General features: G+C 41.6%; 1 protein-coding gene across 1 annotated transcript in view; it reads right to left on the bottom strand.

Annotated features, from left to right (window-relative positions):
- The window catches only part of zc2hc1a (zinc finger, C2HC-type containing 1A), a 30,526-nt gene that overhangs the window by 5,719 nt on the left and 4,508 nt on the right, over window positions 1-20,299 (bottom strand). Inside the window, exons 4-9 of the mRNA XM_088321883.1 lie at window positions 13,394-13,467; window positions 13,202-13,318; window positions 10,347-10,488; window positions 8,011-8,153; window positions 4,142-4,244; window positions 3,928-4,000 (exon numbers count right to left, since the gene is read on the bottom strand). Coding sequence (XP_088178009.1) covers window positions 3,928-4,000; window positions 4,142-4,244; window positions 8,011-8,153; window positions 10,347-10,488; window positions 13,202-13,318; window positions 13,394-13,467 — 652 coding nt within the window. The remainder of the gene's footprint in view (window positions 1-3,927; window positions 4,001-4,141; window positions 4,245-8,010; window positions 8,154-10,346; window positions 10,489-13,201; window positions 13,319-13,393; window positions 13,468-20,299) is intronic.

Genomic DNA, 20,299 nt, shown 5'->3' with positions numbered 1-20,299 from the left:
AAAACAATTAAAAGATATGCACGTACGTGTTTTCTATTTCATTTTTATTTCAAATTGAGATGACCTGAACGTTTTTGGTGTTGGAATCCATCAAATACATTTCCCCCAAAATGCGACTTTCAGTGAAGAAAATAAGTATTTGACACCCTGCTATTTTGTTATATCTCCCACTTAGAAATCATGGAGGGGTCTGAAATTCAGATTCAGATTCAGATTCAGATTCAGATCTACTTTATTGTCATTCTAGTACACGTGTATACAGAACGAAATGTCGATGCATCTGACCCCCACAGTTTCCTTGAATGTACAGATATAAATAATGTTGTATTGTATTTTGGCTACGTGTAGTATTTTACCATAGTGCCGATAGTGCAAGAAGAGTAGCTAATCAGATGTGCAATATGGGCAGTCAGGTTAACAAGTCAGGTACACAGTAACATTAACACTGTAACAATAACGCTGTAATTACAATAGTGCAGAGAGCAATGTGCAAGGAGTGGCAAGCTATAAAAAAAACTGCCAGTAGTGCAAAAGTCAGATTAGCAGCCGTTTAGATTTAAGTTAACTATATGTTGGATTGACCATTTAACAGTCTAATGGCCAGGGGGACTAGACTATTGCGGAGCCTGGTGGTCCTGCACCGCACACTGCAGTACCTCTTCCCAGAGGCTAGCAGAGTGAACAGTCCATGATGGGGGTGAGAGGGGTCCCCGGTAATGTTTTTTGCATGGGATAGGCAGTGCTTCTGGCCAATGTCCTGAATGGAGGGAAGTGTAGTCCCGATTATTTTCTCTGCTGTCCTCGTTACCCTCCTCACACTACCCCAGTCGGTAGCGCTGCAGCCTCCACACCACACAGAGATACAGCTGGTCAGGATACTCTCTATGGTGCCCCTGTAGAATGTAATGAGGGAGGGTGGGGGCAGGTGGGCTCTCCTCATCCTCCGCAGGAAGTACAGGCGCTGCTGTGCCCTCTTAACCAGTGATGCAGTGTTTACGGACCAGGTGAGTTTGTTTGTAATGTGCACCCCTAGGAACTTGATACTGCTGACAACCTCCACAGCCTTGTTGTTGATGCAAAGTGGGGCATGGTTGGGCTGGTTTTTCCTAAAGTCGACAATGATCTCTTTAGTTTTGTCGACATTCAGGACCAGGCTGTTGTCCCTGCACCAGCCCACCAACTGCTCCACCTCCTCTCTGTAGGCCAGGTCGTTGTCATCCCTGATGAGGCCCACCACTGTTGTGTCGTCAGCATACTTCACGATGTGGTTTGTGGCGGACCTAGGGACGCAGTCGTGTGTCATCAAGGTGAACAGCAAGGGGCTTAGGACGCAGCCTTGGGGGGAGCCCGTGCTGAGGTAGATGACATCTGAACTGTTCTGACCTATCCGCACTGATTGGGGTCTGTCACAGAGGAAGTCCAGCAGCCAGTTCCGCAGGGGGGTGTTGAAACCCAGGAGTCTCATCTTGTCTACCAGATGTTGTGGGATGATGGTGTTGAATGCTGAACTGAAGTCCAGGAACAGCATCCGCACATGGGTGTTCTTCTCCTCTAGATGTGTCAGGCTCAGGTGAAGCGCAGAGGAGATGGCATCCCTGGTGGAGCGGTTTGTCCTGTAGGCAAACTGAAAGGGGTCGAATGAGGAGGGGAGACTGGAGGTGATGTGCTCTTTAACCAGTCTCTCAAAGCACTTCATTATGATAGGAGTCAGTGCAACGGGCCGGTAATCGTTGAGTGATAAGATCTGGGGTTTCTTTGGCACTGGGATGATGTTGGCAAATTTGAAGCATGATGGTACTTTGGCTTGGTCTAGCGAGGTGTTGAAAATGTCTGTTAGTACACAAGCCAGCTGATCGGCGCACTCCCTAAGTACCCGCCCCGGAATGTTGTCCGGGCCTGGAGCCTTCCTTGTGTTGACCCTTCTCAGGGTCTTCCTCACGTCAGATGAGTCCAGGTGGAGTGCTCTTTCGTCCTGATTTGGAACCGCTTTCGCTGCAGGGGTGCCGTTTTGTGCCTCGAACCTTCCAAAGAATTTGTTGAGGTCATTCAGAAAGTCCATGCTAGTGTTCTGCACTGGGGCGGTGGTTGACTTGTAACTGGTGATGGCCTGAATGCCTTTCCACATATCCCTGGTGTTGGTTGTGCTGAGGAAACGTTCCTGGATTTTTTGACTGTGCGTTCGCTTTGCTAGTCTGATAGCCCGGTTCAGGTTAGCCCTCGCTGATAACAGCGCCTCCTTGTCACCAGATCTAAAGGCAAGGTTCCGTACTTTTAGTTGTTTTCGTATTTCAGCAGTCATCCAGGGCTTCTGATTGGCACGGGTGCATATAGTTTTGTTATTGCTGACGTCTTCTGCGCATTTACTGATGTAGGCTGACACAGAAATGGCGTACTCATCTATATTTATTTTGTTGTTGTAAGTGGCAGCCGATTTAAACATGTCCCAATCAGTGCAATCAAAGCAGTCCTGTAGTGCCTCCATTGCCCCCTCAGACCACACCCTCACCTGCTTCACTGTAGGTTTTTCTCTGGTCAGCAGGGGCTTGTATGCTGGAATTAGCATAATAGAAAGGTGATCTGATGAGCCAAGATGGGGGCGGGGGGCTGCTTTATATGCACCTTTGATGTTTGTGTAGGCCAGGTCTAATGTGTTCCTACCTCTTGTAGCAAAGTTTACATGCTGATGGAAATGCGGGAGAACTGTTTTCATATTGGCCTGGTTAAAGTCCCCCGCCGCAATAAAAATGCACTCGGAGTAAGCATGCTGCAGTTCACTCACAGTTCGGTAGAGAACGTCCATTGCCTCCTTCGTATTAGCGCTGGGGGGCACGTACACGGCAGTAATGATGGTCGCGCTAAACTCCCTCGGTAGGTAGAATGGTCTGCAGATCACCGTCAAAAGTTCAATGTCTCGTGAGCAGTGTTTCGATATTATCTTCGCATTTTTACACCAGTTGTTGTTGGTATAAATGCATAGACCGCCCCCCTTGCTTTTGCCGGTGAGCTCGCCGCTTCTATCAGCGCGGAAAGCAGTTAGCCCCACAATGCTAACAGCGTCATTCGGGATAGATGAAATTTTCATCGTAGGTGCATGTCCTACTATGAAACATGGGGGTGGTAGTATCATGCTTTGGGGGTGTTTTTCTGCACATGGGACAGGCCGAGTGCACTGCATTTAGGAGAGGATGACTGGGGCCGTGTATTGTGAGATTTTAGGGAACAACTTCCTTCGCTCAGTCAGAGCATTAAAGATGGGTCGTGGATGGGTCTTCCAACCACCAAACGACCTGAAGCACACAGCCAGGAAAACCAAGGAGTGGCTCCCTAAGAAGCATTTCAAGGTTCTGGTGTGGTCCAGCTAGTCTCCAGACCCGAACCCATTCGAAAATCTTTGGAAGGAGCTCAAATTCCGTGTTTCACAGCGACAGCCCAGAAACCTGACTGATCTAAAGGAGATCTGTGTGGAGGAGATGGCCAAGATCCCTCCTGCAGTGTGTCCAAACCTGGAGAAATACTACAGGGAACGTATGACATCTATAATAGCAAACAAAGGCGACTGTACCAAATATTAACATTCATTTTCTCAGGTGTTCAAATACTTCTTTGCAGCTGAATCACACAAACAAATTGTTAAAAAAATAAGCATTGTGATTTCTGGATTTTTCTTTTTAGTTTATCCCTCTCACAGTGGACAAATGGGAGAAATAGCAAAATAGGAGGGTGTTTAAATATTCATGTTCTGCAATGTATACTTCAAGTGCGTCTTATGCATGCTTTTACCCTCTAAATTCTGCATTTTTAGGCCGGCGCAACGAACTACGGAGAGACTTATAGTCCGTAAAATACGGTAGTTACGACTGAATGTCCTTATTCTAGCGTTTTTCACTAGAACAATACACCATTTGGCATTTGTTTGTAGGCACTCACCCCGAAGCAGGGGGCGTGATGTTCGTCCTGGTTGAAGTGGCCGAGGCGGAGGAGATTTTACGGGAAGGCGTTCCTGGAGTAGGAACAACACGTAACTCAATGCAGCCTTTTGTGCTTCCCTACCTCGTGACTAGATTGTGACTCGCTAACCAGCGGGTGTTGAATCTCAACGTGCTTTCAAATCTCAAAGAAGCAAAAAAATAGTTTGCGTTACCGGTAGATTGTGCAAGGCTTGATCTGGTAGGGAGACGGGAGGAGGCCTGAAGACTGCTTGACGCTGTCGGGTTGACTTTCTTGATAAGAGTCGGTGGCTTGTACTGAGGACAAAGGAATGTTTTTATACAGGGGTGTCAAACGGAAAGCCCGCAGGCTGGATTGGGCATGACAACGGATTTAATCCGGCCCGCTAGACCGGTGTGCCGGGAAACCTTGTCTAGTATACCGCTGGAAATGTCCCAACCTTATCTTAAAAAAATGCTACTTATAAACTGGTGAGGAAAGCGAGCTCTGTTGTGAGCACAGAGCTGGACAGCCTGACAACAGTAGCTGAGAGACAGACACTGGAAAAGCTGCGGTCAATCATGGACAATTCATCACATCCACTACACAGCATTATCTCCAGACAGAAGAGCAGCTTCAGCGACAGACTGCTGTCACAGTCTTGTACCTCGGACTGAGGAGATCTTTTCTTCCTCATGCCATGAGGCTATTTAACTCCACCCGGCGGAGTAAAGGCCCACATTAAACCACAACCCCCGTATTTGTGTATTGTATTCTTTTTGCTTTATTATTGTTTTGTTCTCCAGCGCAGGGATGCTGCTGGAAGTGTGAATTTTCCTGCGGGGATGAATAAAGTATCTATCTATCTCTATCCATCTATTTCTCAATATACTGGACTGTCTCAGAAAATTAGAATATTGTGATAAAGTTCTTTATTTTCTGTAATGCAATTAAAAAAACAAAAATGTCATACATTCTGGATTCATTACACATCAACTGAACTATTTCAAGCCTTTTATTATTTGAATATTGCTGATTTTGGCTAACAGCTGAAAAAAACTCAAAAATCCTATCTCAAAATATTAGAATACTTCCTCAGACCAAGTAAAAAAATAATTTTATAACAGCAAAACTAAATCAAACATTTGAAAATGTCCATTGATGCACTCAGTACTTGGTTGGGAATCCTTTTGCACGGATTACTGCATCAATCCGGCGTGGCATGGAGGCAATCAGCCTGTGGCATTGCTGAGGTGTTATTGATGCCCAGGATGCTTCGATAGCGGCCTTCAGCTCATTTGCATTTGTAGGTCTGGTGTCTTTCATCTTCTTCTTAACTATACCCCACAAATTCTCGATGGGGTTCAGGTCAGGGGAATTAGCAGGCCAATCAAGGACAGTGATGCCATGGTCAGTGCACCAGTTACTGGTGGTTTTGGCACTGTGGGCAGGTGCCAGATCATGCTGGAAAATAAAATCCTCATCTCCATAGAGCTTTTCAGCAGATGGAAGCATGTAGTGCTCTAAAATCTCTTGGTACACAGTTGCATTTACTCTGGACTTGATGAAACACAGTGGACCAACACCAGCAGCTGACATGGCTCTCCAAACCATTGCTGACTGTGGGAACTTCACACTGGATTTCAAGCAACTTGGATTTTGCTCCTCTCCAGCCTTTCTCCAGACTCTGGCGCCTTGACTCCCAAATGAAATTCAAAACTTGCTTTCGTCTGAAAAGAGGACTTTGGACCACTCTGCAACTGTCCAGTGCTTCTTCTCCATAGCCCAAGTCAGACGCTTCTTCCGTTGTCTTGAGTTCAGAAGTGGCTTGACCATGGGAATACGGCTATTGTAGCCCATTTCCCGGACACGTCTGTGAACTGTGGCTTTTGATACCTGGACTCCAGCTTCAGCCCACTGTCTTTGAAGCTCCCCCAAATTCTGGAAGCGGCTCTTCTTCACAATTTTGTTAAGGCTGCGGTCATCTCTCTTGGTTGTGCAGCGTTTCCGGCCACATTTTTCCCTTCCAACAGACTTTTTGTGGATATGCTTTGAAACTGCACTCTGTGAACAGCCTGCTCTTTGAGAATTTTCCTTTTGTGTCTTACCCTCCTGATGGAGGGTATCAATGATGGTCCTCTGGACAGCAGTCTTCCCCATACTTGTGATTTAGTTTACTGAACCAAGCTGAGTGTTTTTAAGGCTCAGGAAACCCTCGCAAGGTGTTTCGAGTTAATTAGATGATTCAGGTGATTAGTTGAATAGCCTACTTGTATACTTTTTCATGATATTCTAATATTTTTAGATAGGATTTTTGAGTTTTCTTAAGCTGTAAGCCAAATTCAGCAATATTAAAATAATAAAAGGCTTGAAATAGTTCAGTTGATGTGTAATGAATCCAGAATGTATGACATTTTTGTTTTTTTAATTGCATTAGAGAAAATAAAGAACTTTATCACAATATTCTAATTTTCTGAGACAGTCCAGTAATTGGCATCTTTCAGCTGAGTGAAATTATAGTTTAAATGTGCCTTTGTATGATGTTATCCTCAAGAGTAACTTTATTGAAGCCAAAGATTATATCCAGGTGCTGTTGCGCTCTTGGGGCCTGCTAACTATTAATCAAGATGGCCTTCGTTTTGGTGCTGGGAAGAGCTTACAATTGTATCCTCTTGGGGCCCGCTAACTAATAATCAAGATGGCCTTCTCTTTAGTGCCGGGAAGCCCGCTCGAGAACTTGCCTCCCATCCTACATTCCTTTCTTCTTACAGAGACGCATTGTATGCTTTGTAAGTTTCACTATCCTTCTTTATTGATTATACTTGCACGCCATCTAGCGACCAACATTATACACTGCATCTAAACATGTGATTCCTGTTTAAACTAATCAGATTTGTTTCCTGTGTTCATGTAATCTCGTTTAAACCAATCAGATGTGTTGTTTCATTCTTGGGTTTTCCAATAAATGAGCCTCTAGCTACAGGCGGAGTTTGATTCCTTCCTGAGCCGATTTTGGAAACACGCGCCTCTGATTGGATGGCTTTCAAAAACCCAAATCTCCGTTTCAGAGTGTGATCTTTTCTTCATCCTAATACAATCTCAAGTATCAGTAGGTTGCAGCAAATAGTATATTAATTGTCTGTTCACTAGTTTGTACAGTATATTTAATCATTGTGTTTGGTTTGATGAAGCTTTTAAAGATTGCTTTGCAAAACAATAATAAAGTCAAAACTTGCACATATATTTGCTGATTTTATTGAGTATTTTGAAAAATACAGAAAAATGAAAAACTAAAACTGATTCAAAACATCGGTTGTTCTATTGGGTGATAATTTTGGCTTATTTAAACTATTATTTTCTAGAAAAACTAGAAAGATATATAAATATCAGGTTGAAAATAAGTAAAATCACAATTTACTGCAAAATTATTTAACAAAATAAAAAACTTGTAGCACCTTCCGAGCCACCGTGACCACAAATTAAAAAAAATAACTTTACTCTGTCAATCAAGGTGTCACGTCTGGCGCAGTTCCACTTGTTGGCATTGATATGAAAAAACTGCAGTCTAGTAGCGCAAATCCGTAGGTTTGCGGATATTGTCGTCGAAAGGCATCGTGGGAAATGTAGTCTTTGGTCGACGCAATCTTTAACCGTTTATTTCTAGATCAGACATTTTAAGCCCCCACACACCACATAAATTTATGTGGCGGGTACATATTGTCTAAAAACACATCACGTCGCCACCTAATGGTCATACGTGAAATTACATGCACTATTAATAGAGGCGAAAAAGCCAGGATAAATACGCAAAATAATTTACAGTGGCTAAAAGTCTAAGAGTATCGGGAACAATAGTGCAATGAAAAATAATGCAAAGACATTTAGCAGCGACATTGTTCCTAAATAAGTCGATAAATACGAATTTTTTTATACAATGGCAAGATATATATACATTTTGGACAGTTCTGTGCACTTGTTTAGGGTGGTGCTAGCCCTGGGGAAGAAACTGATACATCTCTATTAATATATATATATATATATATATATATATATATATATATATATATATATTAAGAAAAATACCTGTGCACGAGCAGGTCCTTTCTTAACTTCTCCAGACTTGTTTTTGTTGACCATCCTGGAAGCTTGATCCCGACAGAACTTGATGTGACCTTCAGCCGAGAATTTGTTGAACCTCCGCTGACAATAAGGACACTGGATCAGGTCTTAAGAAGAGACAGAGAGATGTGTATGGGATACATGTCCAAAGCCACACCATTTTGAGAGTATAACTCAGGGGTCAGCAACTCGCAGCTCAGGAGTCGCATGCGGCTCTTTAGCGCAGGCGAGCGGCTCCCTGGAGCTTTTACAAAAATGTTTACAAATTGAGAAAAATGGGCAAGGGAAATATTTTTGTGTGAAATGGTTTCTTTAGGAGGAACAACCTTTCTTTTTTAATACTGTAAAAAAATAGAATAAATATTACATTTTAATTATGAGCTGGTATGAACGCAGTTCTCCTTCGTTTATTTTTCTCTCCTGTGTCCCCTGTGTAAGAGCCAACTGTGTGGCCCAAGCCCCGCCCCTTTTAAAGGGGCCACGTCCTGTGTGTGATTCACCATGCACCCCAAAGATAAGGAGAGAAAAATAACTGCACAGAAATCAAACTTAAAATGCATTAATCGGATTTTATTCACTTCACCTTCTTAAAAGTTTGCCATTTTATTTTTATGAATTTATGTTCCGGTAATATTATGCACCTTTGTTGTTTTCTCCAATCCCCAAAATAAAGATGACATCAAAAAATAGATTTCTTAAAGGGACAGTACGTAATATGCAGTGTCTATAGTGGTCCAAAAAATATTCAGTTAAAAAAAAAATCATCGATTTCAATGTTATGCAAAAAATACATAAATTATCATACCAATGTACATTTTCATACAAAAAATCATTGGTTAAGAAATTTGTATTTTTTTTTAGTTTGTGGAATTCCTGTCGAGAAGTAGCTGTTATTTCTGTCTTTGGTCTCGGTGCTATGGGCACGCAAAGCGACCAAAACTCGCTATGTGTTTTGAATTATGTAAAAAAAAAAAAAATTAAAGAAAATAAAGCTAAGCTCCCGATTGGTCTGCAACTTGGTGATCCTGCCACGAAGAAATATTTTGGGTCCCCCCTCAAAAGCATGGAGTCTCCGCACAGGTAGGAGTATTGTGTTGCTTCAGTGCTATATTTTGTATGCTTAAGGTCTATATAAGTATGTTTAGGGCTTGCATAAGTAACCTGTATTGTTTTGTACTAAAAAAATAAACATTTCATAAAATAATATGCTCTATAAAGATTAATAAAAGGAAGTTTAACTTACTTTAGGAAGATGGGCTTCAAGAGTTAGGCTACTTCCTCCTCAGTGGTAAAAAGTGGCAGAATAAAAGCGTTCCGACCATTTTCTCAACCGCATCAAGCTTTCTTATTCCACTTTCATTTCAAAAGAAACGGCTCGCCTCTTCTTTACACTTTACACCAACCATATTGAATGGAGGCACAAGATATTAAACAATAAAAACGTCAAAGTTCTTGGGGTGCTGGAGATACAGTATAGAATGTTTACAGACGAACTAGGAGGAGAAAGCGGATTTCTTCTTCGGGGTGGATGCTGGGTGAGCTCTCACAGCGCCACACGCCGGTAGTGGCGGAAAGAAGCACTACAGTACTGTCTTGTGCTCAGAAAAAGATGCACAATACAAAATCTAACTTACAGCAATGTCCAAGTTCCAAGTGCATGTTCGTATCTACCGTTTTTCGAAACTCGAATGTTCGTAAGTAGGGGAGTGTCTGTAATTCCATTTTTTTTGTCGGTGTCATTTTACAATAAACCCCAAATGAGGCGTCATTACACAGGGGACAGTGTGTATTACTTGACCGCTAGATGTCGCTGTATTGTGTAATGCGCCCAAAAACAAGTGCTTAAAAGCACAATGAAGAATACAAACTACGGAGACTCAAAGCTACCAAAACAAACCAATTTTCTTAGGGTTTTATTGGTGTTTTTTTTGCCATTATCGGGGGTACCCATAGCAGCCATTGTGTTCCTGTTATTTAAAAATGCACATTTATATGATCATTACAGCTAGGAGGTGCTACATAACAAAAAAGAGAAACATTATCTTGCCTAATTAATTAAACTGGACCAATAAGTTAAAATAGAGAAAAGTAAGAAATATAAAGTGAAAAAATAAATATACTATTTTTCTTATTTGCAGAAATAAGCAAAGCAAGCTCTAGTATAATAAAAAAAACAGCAGATAAATTGTACAATAGTAAATAGAGAAATAAGTTATTGAATGCGCTTGTGTGTAATTTTCTGCTATAGGGGATTTTGTAGTCAATGTATTGAGACACATACTAAATGGCTTAGCTCTTACCTGGGTCGTAGGTAGGAGGCGGAGGTGGGGGCAAAGGTTTGCCTTCTTTCAAGGCCTTCATGTGGGCCCTGGAGGCCATCAAGCTGGCTCTGAAGTCTTCACGTTTCTGGCGCCAATTGGAGGGATTCTTCGGAGGCTCCGCCTGACCGGAATCAAAATTCCATTTAGCCCAATTTTGCAAATCAGAAAGAAATCAGTTTTAAGAGTAGTCATAAATGAATAACGCCGTTGCTACTGGAGAAAAGGCGAATTGGTGGATGCTGCAATCGACTCATGTCGTCGCAAAGGAGAGTGGGAGCCGGCTACCCACCAATCGAGAGCCGGTTCCCTCTGAGGCGCTATTTTTCTCATGTGATTGGTCAAAATACATTTTTTTCCAGGTATTCTGTGCTATTGACTTTGAATATGAGTATAAAAAAAATAAAATGGTTTGTTTTTGTTTTTTGTTAAATTTATAAATCATGATGCTGCCACCACCATGTTTGACGCTGGGGATGTTGTGTTGAGGGTGATGAGCTGTGCTGCTTTTACTTTTATATTTCTTAAACAAGCAAAATTTCAACTCCCAAATTACCATTTGGGAGTCGAAACAGCTCTTTTTAGCGAGGCAAGCTGAAAACGCAGATTCTCTAGTAAAGAGTCGGATTTCCCAGCTTAACAACGGACCATTAGACTTAGATTTCATCTCATTCATCTCATTAGCTGCACCGCTTATCCTCAGTAGGGTCGCGGGGGTGCTGGAGCCCATCCCAGCAATCATCGGGCAGTGGGCAGGGGACACCCTGAACTGGTTGCCAGCCAATCGCAGGGCACACAGGGACAGACAACTCGCTCGCTCATTCACACCTAGGGACAATTTGTACCGGCCAATCCACCTGAAATGCATGTCTTTGGAATGTGGGAGGAAACCGGAGTGCCCGGAGGAAACCCACGCAAGCATGGGGAGAACATACAAACTCCGCACAGGAAGTCCGGTAGCTGGATTTGAACCCACACAGGAGGTTCCCAAGACCTTAGAACTGTGCCGCACACGCGCTAACCACTGCGCCGCTGTGCTGCCCTAGACTTAGATTTAATCTTTTAAACTTATCTTATCTTATATTGTTCTTTAATCAACTGACTCGAAAACTGCTCATAAAATTTCAAATTCTTTGACATACAACTTATTTTGAAAGTAACTTTCCCTGGTAATTAGTTACTTTTACTATAGAGTAACTTCTTGAAGAAGTAGTGAGTAATTATAATTAATTACTTTTTGAAAGTAATGTGCCCAACACTGGTAATAACACAACTCTTATTCCGGAAATGTATCATAAACTGGTAACTATAGCGAGGGATAAGACAAGATGTTCTTCTCCACAACACATGCGCTTTCAATACAATACATCACGATGAAAAATTTATGATGCCCTTCAAGTGAAACGAATCATGAATTTTGCCAACATTATTTATATGATACATAACTGGAGCAAAAGGGAATGATCAACAGTACTTTGTGAAAATGTACAAAATACTTCATTGTATATATTTCAACGACAAAATCAAGTCCTTAATTTATCCATCAAAATTCAAGGTTCTATAACATAACTTGTCCGTTCTTCTCTGTTCAACTGACTCAAATACTGCTCAGAAAATTTCCAATTCTTTGATATACAAGTTGTTTTTGAAGTAGCGGAGGTAGTTACTTCCCTGGTCACTAGTTAGGTTTACTACAGAGTAACTCAGTTATTTTTGGGAAAAAGTAGTGAGTAACTACAACTACCGTAAATTCTATATAAGCCGCTACTTTTTCCCCAAACTTTCAACCCTGCGGCTTATTCAGTGATGCGGCCAATTTATGTAATTTTTCTAACGGCCGCCAGCAGCGTTCGAGTACAAAAGGTAAGATTTAGACCGGTGGAATATATGCGCCGAGGAAGACTGCAACTTCTTAGCTTGTGCTTAAATTAAATTAGCGTAGACATATCCTCATCATGCAAATTGCAAAAAGAAAGGCACATGATACATCTTTCAAGCTAAACGCAATCAAGCAGTCCGTTCAAGGAAGAAACAGAGCTACTGCATGTAAAATTTACTTTGCGAGCGTGTTGCTAGCGTGTCTTTGATTAAGTCTCTTTCCCATACTGAAGGAAGACGACTTTGATGACGTTAGTTATAAGGAAGACGATGAGGACGTGGTTTCTACATGTACGGTATGACTTTTTTGTCGCAAGCGTTTTGCTAGTAGCGTTTTGCTTCCCTTCACAGGCACGGTTTGGGATGAAAGTTATAATATTATTAAAGCTTTGAAGACTCTCTGAGTGTACCGTCTTTCTTTGTAAATATGTGTAACCATGTATAATATGTATTTGCAACTGTATATTTTTGTAATGTATTTATTTTAGAAACTTATTCTGATATGTTTTGCACGAGCAAATGAGAAAGAAGGGGCGGGGCAAATGCGGGCTGACGGGAAGTGGAGTAAAAGTGAGACGTGTTTGTGGACGCGGCAGACAATAGTGGAAATATATTTTTCCCACTCTTACCTTTGGAATTAGACACTTTTTCCCTTGGATTACTTTCAACGGGCACCCGGACTCTGCAGGTCTGCATCAAACCTTAAGTACCGTTATCATTTTCCGTTCAATTTGCCGGCTCTGATTTTTGGACTGTGTCGGGTGTGGGTTAATTTTGTGTTTGTGTTGCATTTTTCAATGTGGGCGCATGTGGCTAATATACAGGTGCGGCTTGTGTATGTACAAAATCGGTTTTCCTCCCGAAATGTGGTGGGTGCGGCTTATAATGCGCTCTATAGTCCGGAATATACAGTAATTATTTTCTTTGAAATAATGGCCCAATTCTGGTTGTGACGATACCTTTGGTTTTAGCGGTTTGAGGGTTGGGATTTCTGTGCCAGTCGCCCTTTGCTTGCTGGAGTCAAACACCTTCCTCCGTTTGGATGCGGACTTTTGGCAGATTTTGGAATGTTTTTCCTGGAGGGAGAGAAACCGTTTTCCAGTGACCAAGACAAATAGCACCTTGGCTACCTTGAGAACCGTTGACTTTACCAAGACTTTTGGGAAAAACCTTCGGTGACAGGTGGTACACTCGGACAGCTCGCCAGCTGAATATTCTTCTTCATCTGGAAAATGAAACATGGAGTCAGATGTCACAACAGCACAGAAACCTTTGTTTCTGACTCATTATTTACAAAAACAATATGCGATATTTAGGTTGAAACTCCTCAAGCAGCTTGGATAACAAACTAAAAAGTGTTAAAGCTGCAAAATGCATACATAAGAGTTGAAAATATTGTGAATTCAAAAACGTTACTATAGCCAAACTCATTTTTTCTAAAGGCCACATCAGCGTAATAGCTGTTCTCAAACGGCCTGATGTAACTGATAAATGTAACTAAACATTACTCGCGGCGATAGTAAGAGTTAGGTCCGGGCTCTGGCATGTAGTTGTTAGTCGCTAGTATCCACTTACTACCTGTTAGCATGTAGCCGTTAGCATGAGTCGCTAGCATACAGTCGTTAGCATGTATCCCTTAGCATGACTAATTAGCATCTACTTGTCAGCATGAGTAATTAGCATGTACTCGTTAGTATGTAGCCAATAGCATGACTCTGTAGCATCTAGTCGTTAGCAGATAGATAGATAGATAGATAGATAGATAGATAGATAGATAGATAGATAGATAGATAGATAGATAGATAGATAGATAGATAGATAGATAGATAGATAGATAGATAGATAGATAGATAGATAGATAGATAGATAGATAGATAGATAGATAGATAGATAGATAGATAGATAGATAGATAGATAGATAGATAGATAGATAGATAGATAGATAGATAGATAGATAGATAGATAGATAGATAGATAGATAGATAGATAGATAGATAGATAGATAGATAGATAGATAGATAGATAGATAGATAGATAGATAGATAGATAGATAGATAGATAGATAGATAGATAGATAGATAGATAGATAGATAGATAGATAGATAGATAGATAGATAGATAGATAGATAGATAGATAGATAGATTTTATTCATCCCCGTAGGGAAATTCACATTTCCAGCGGCATCCCTGCGCTGAGAACAATACAATAATAAAGCATAAAGAATACAATATACAAATACCCAATGTGACGTGCTAATACCCACTGTAGCGTGTTATATAGAGTATCTAGATAGTGCTACACAGAATACATATTGCAATAAAATTCGGTAATATGCAATGTAGGGGGTGTGGTTTCATGTGGGCCTTTACTCCGCCGGGTGGAGTTAAAGAGCCTCATGGCATGAGGAAGAAAAGATCTCTTCAGTCTGTCCGTGGTACAAGACAGTGACAGCAGTCTGTCGCTAAAGCTGCTATTGTGTCTGGATATAATGCTGTGTAGTGGATGTGATGAATTGTCCATGATTGACCGCAGCTTTTTCAGTGACCCTGTAGCATCTACTCGTTAGCATGTATCCAATAGCATGACTCTGTAGCAAATACTCGTAAGCATGTAGCGGTTAGAATGACTCTTGAGCAGGTAACTGTTAGCATAATTTGTTAGCATGTAGCAATTAGCATGACTTGCTAACATGTAGGCGTTAGCATAACGGTAAGCATGATTCTCTAGCATCTCCTTGTTAGCATGTCATAGTAAGTATGACTTGTTACCATCTACTCGTTAGAGTCCACTCGTTAGCATGTAACCGTCAGCATGCAGCTGCTAGCATAACTTGCAAACATCGATTTGCTAAGATGTACCGATTAGCATAGAGTCGTTAGCATATAGCCATTAACACCGACGGGTTAGCATCTATTCGTTAGCATGTAAGCCTTTTGCTCATGATTTCACGAGGTTTATTTGTAACGCCCTTAATAACAAGGAGTCTCAAAGGGCTGCACAGATCACAGACGATTGCAAACTACAGACTATTTTTACACCATCCCCTGATCTAAAACCTACATGAGGGCAAGGAAAAACTCAAAAACCTCAACATGAGGAAAATGAAGAAGCCTTGAGAAGGGACCGCACATGAGGTCATCCCCCTTTCAGGTTGACTAAAACATTTAAACTCAACACCAGCTTTTACTGGCACTTAGGTAAGTTACCCCAAATGTGAAAATTGACAAAAAAAGCGAACTTGGCATTTTTTGTTTTGCTGACTCAGCAGTGTTGTTACACTCTATCAGGCCAGAACAACATTCAATTTCATGTTTATGTAAAAAGATGCCCAAAAAATAGACTCAACACCTCTGTTTTAGTTAATTCTGCATTTTATGCCAGAAAGACATTCCACTCTCCCAGCCGAGAGTGACGTTAAAAATCAACACTTTTATAGGCAGTCAAATAGGTTACCCAAAATGTAAAAACTGCCCTGAAAAAAGCTGACTCTGATTTTTGGTTTAGTTTGACTCAGCGACTTTCCCAGGATGACACGCTACTCTCTCAGGCCAGAAGTTTGGCTAGGATAACAATCGTTTATGACCAGTCAGGTAGGTTACTCTAGAGGTGAATATGCTAATACTATTTAAATCAATATTGTATTGTATATTATTTGTATTTTTAAATGAATGTTACCTTTTTTCACCACTAGGAGGTGCTCAAATAATACACACTGTCCTTCATTTCATGTTCCTGATTGTAAAATAACCTTTATCAGCTCCCACGAGGTTCACCAAGATAGCCCCCTGGGTAAATCCTGGAATAATTCTGAAAATAGCTGTAATTTTCTAGGAAATTAGGTTTTGGAGCCTATTTCAATCCCACTTATAATAATTACAACCTAGTATTGTCACACGCCGCCACCTGTCATTGCCAAGGTCAGCCTTCTTAGACCCAAAAAAACTGCGACTCATGATGAAGGTGCTGTATCTGAGTCAGATCAGGAGGCTTCTTCTTCTACTAGTAACCATATTCATGTGGGGGAGCAAATCCCTACCTAAAAGAAACAGCCTGGAAAGGGATGGGTACTGTCAAGCTGTATTTGCCCAAGACACACCACAGGAAGTGGTGCCCTGACAAACCTAGTGGTTAAGGGATCTGTGAATCAGTGCGGTGAAGCCAGGGGAGGCAAGTGGGGCTGTGCCTCAACTGTCATAAAAATATAAAATTCAAAATATATTAAATAGAGGGCAGCACGGCAAAGCAGTGGTTAACGCATGTGCAGCACAGTTCATGTCTTGCGAAACCTCCTGCGTGGGTTCAAATCCAGCTCCAGACTTCCTGTGCGGAGTTTGTATGTTCTCCCCGTGCTTGCGTGGGTTTCCTCCGGGCACTCCGGTTTCCTCCCACATTTCAAAAACATGCATGTCAGGTGAATTGTCCGGTCCAAATTGTCCCTAGGTGTGATTGAGCGAGTGAGTTGTCTGTCCCCGTGTGCCCTGCGATTGGCTGGCAACCAGTTCAGGGTGTCCCCTGCCCACTGCCCGATGATTGCTGGGATGGGCTCCAGCACCCCCGCGACCCTACTGAGGATAAGCGGTGTAGTTAATGAGATGAGATGAGATTAAAGAGTTGTTCAGTGTTAAAGTTTAATCTCATTTAAATTCACAATTTTGGGGGTTTTCTTTTTCAAAATTGTGTCATTTTCTCATCATAATCTGAATAGTATGAATATCATTAGCATGTACAGGGAGTGCAGAATTATTAGGCAAGTTGTATTTTTGAGGATTAATTGTATTATTGAACAACAACCATGTTCTTAATGAACCCAAAAGTCTCATTAATATCAAAGCTGAATATTTTGGAAGTTGGAGTGGGGCTTTTTTAGTTTTAGCTATTTTAGGAGGATATCTGTGTGTGCAGGTGACTATTACTGTGCATAATTATTAGGCAATTTAACAAAAAACAAATGTATACGCATTTCAATTATTTATTTTCATCAGGGAAACCAATATAACAGCTCAACATTCACAAATATACATTTCTGACATTCAAAAACAAAACAAAAACAAATCAGTGACCAATATAGCCACCTTTCTTTGCAAGGACACTCAAAAGCCTGCCATCCATGGATTCTGTCAGTGCTTTGATCTGTTCACGATCAACATTGCGTGCAGCAGCAACCACAGCCTCCCAGACACTGTTCAGAGAGGTGTACTGTTTTCCCTCCTTGTAAATCTCACATTTGATGAGGGACCACAGGTTCTCTATGGGGTTCAGATCAGGTGAACAAGGAGGCCATGTCATTAGTTTTTCTTCTTTTAGACCCTTTCTTGCCAGCCACGCTGTGGAGTACTTGGATGCGTGTGATGGAGCGTTGTCCTGCATGAAAATCATGTTTTTCTTGAAGGATGCGGACTTCTTCCTGTACCACTGCTTGAAGAAGGTGTCTTCCAGAAACTGGCAGTAGGACTGGGAGTTGAGCTTGAGTCCATCCTCAACCCGAAAAGGCCCCACAAGCTCATCTTTGATGATACCAGCCCATACCAGTACCCCACCTCCACCTTGCTGGCGTCTGAGGCGGACTGGAGCTCTCTGCCCTTTACCGATCCAGCCACGGGCCCATCCATCTGGCCCATCAAGACTCACTCTCATTTCATCAGTCCATAAAACCTTAGAAAAATCCGTCTTGAGATTTTTCTTGGCCCAGTCTTGACGTTTCAGCTTGTGTGTCTGTTTCAGTGGTGGTCGTTTTTCAGCCTTTCTTACCTTGGCCATGTCTCTGAGTATTGCACACCTTGTGCTTTTGGGCACTCCAGTGATGTTGCAGCTCTGAAATATGGCAAAACTGGTGGCAAGTGGCATCTTGGCAGCTGTACGCTTGACTTTTCTCAGTTCACGGGCAGTTATTTTGCGCCTTGGTTTTTCTACACGCTTCTTGCGACCCTGTTGACTATTTTGAATGTAACGCTTGATTGTTCGATGATCACGCTTCAGAAGCTTGGCAATTTTAAGAGTGCTGCATCCCTCTGAAAGATATCTCACTATTTTTGACTTTTCAGAGCCTGTCAAGTCCCTCTTCTGACCCATTTTGCCAAAGGAAAGGAAGTTGCCTAATAATTATGCACACCTGATATAGGGTGTTGATGTCATTAGACCACACCCCTTCTCATTACAGAGATGCACATCACCTGATATGCTTAATTGGTAGTAGGCTTTCGAGCCTATACAGCTTGGAGTAAGACAACATGCATAAAGAGGATGATGTGGTCAAAATACTCATTTGCCTAATAATTCTGCACTCCCAGTATTGCATTACTGTGCAGAGAGTCTGCAAATACAGTGAGGCACAGACATTTCTTGCCTCGTGGCAGAGGGCGATAGTGAGGCCAAGAATTTGGCGCACACCTCAATAAATCATAATATTAGTAAGCTAACAGCAATTTAAGCCATCCAGTCTTTTTTCTTGTTGAATGGATTTTTTCTCACAATGGAGTAAATCTAGTGATGCTTTTATTTAAACTAGCAGCAAACAGACTACAGTAAATTCCGGACTATAAGCCGCTACTTTTTTCCCAAACGTTCAACCCTGCGGCTTATTCAGTGATGCGGCCAATTTATGTTATTTTTCTAACGGCCGACAGCAGCGTTCGAGTACAAAAGGTAAGATTTAGACCGGTGGAATATATGCGCCGAGGAAGACTGCAACTTCTTAGCTTGTGCTTAAATTAAATTAGCGTAGACATATCCTCATCATGCAAATTGCAAAAAGAAAGGCACATGATACATCTTTCAAGCTAAACACAATCAAGCAGTCCGTTAAAGAAGGAAACAGCGCTACTGCACGTAAAATTTACTTTGCGTCTATATGACAAAGTCTCTTTCCCATATTGAAGTAAGACAACTTTAATGACGTCAGTTATAAGGAGGAAGATGAGGACGGTTTACCGTGATTTCTACATGTACGGTATGTTTTTTTTTAACAGACCCGTTTACTGTGTTGCAAGCGTGTTGCTAGTAGCGTTTTGCTACCCTTCACAGGCACAGTTTGGGATGAAAGTTATAATATTATTATTAAAGCTTTGAAAACTCTCTCGGTGTACCGTCTTTCTTTGTAAATATGTGGAACCATGTATAATATGTATTTGCAACTGGATATTTTTGTAATGTATTTATTTTAGGGACTTATTCTGATATGTTTTCCACGGGCGAATCAAAAAGAAGGGGCGAAAACAACGGGGGCTGACGGGAAGTGGAGTAAAGGTGAGACGTGTTTGTGGACGCAGCGGAAAATAGTGGATATATATTTTTCCGACCCTTACCTTTGGAAATATACTTTTTTTTTCCCCTTGGATTATTTTCAACGGGACCCGACTCTGCAGGTCTGCATCAAGTACTGGTATCATTTTCGGTTCATTTTGCCGGCTGTGGTTTTTGGACTGCGTACTTTATATTCAGTTAAAATCGTGGGACTTAAATTCGGGTTTGGGTTAATTTTGTGATTGTGTTACTTGTTTTAATGTGGGCGCATGCGGCTTATATACAGGTGCGGCTTGTGTAAATACCAAAGCGGTTGTCCTATTAAAAAGTGGTGGGTGCGGCTTATAAACAGGTGCGCTCTGTAGTCCGGAAATTACGGTACGTTTATGAGTTAAGTCATGTTTTCTTGTATAGACCTTAAGGACTGTAAAGACAACAGATTATTATCACACCACCACCTGATCTAAAGCGCACATGAGGGCAAGGAAACACTCAAAACCTCAGCAATAGGAAATGTAACCTTTAGAAGGGGCCGCAAATGAATGGAAATCCCCTTCCAGGATGACCAGACTACAATAGATGTTGCAACGCACATGCATGACCTACAAGAAAAATAGGTAATTCATAAACTCTAGATTAAAAGAGTGTTTTAAGCCTAGATTAAATTACTTCCACTGAGGTTAAAGATTGAATCTCAGAATGCAGAGAATTCCACAGCGCCGAGGCCCCAATGGAGAGCGCTCTCGGACCCAAGGATTTCTTCTTGGCTCTTGGGATCAACAGTAAACCATAATTGTTCCGGGCAGGAACATAAAGG

The sequence above is a fragment of the Urocampus carinirostris genome, chromosome 18 (genome assembly GCF_059441175.1).
Source record: "Urocampus carinirostris isolate Australia breed hairy pipefish chromosome 18, RoL_Ucar_1.0, whole genome shotgun sequence".
Lineage (NCBI taxonomy): Eukaryota > Metazoa > Chordata > Actinopteri > Syngnathiformes > Syngnathidae > Urocampus > Urocampus carinirostris.
This window is presented reverse-complemented; position numbering and strand designations above follow the sequence as displayed.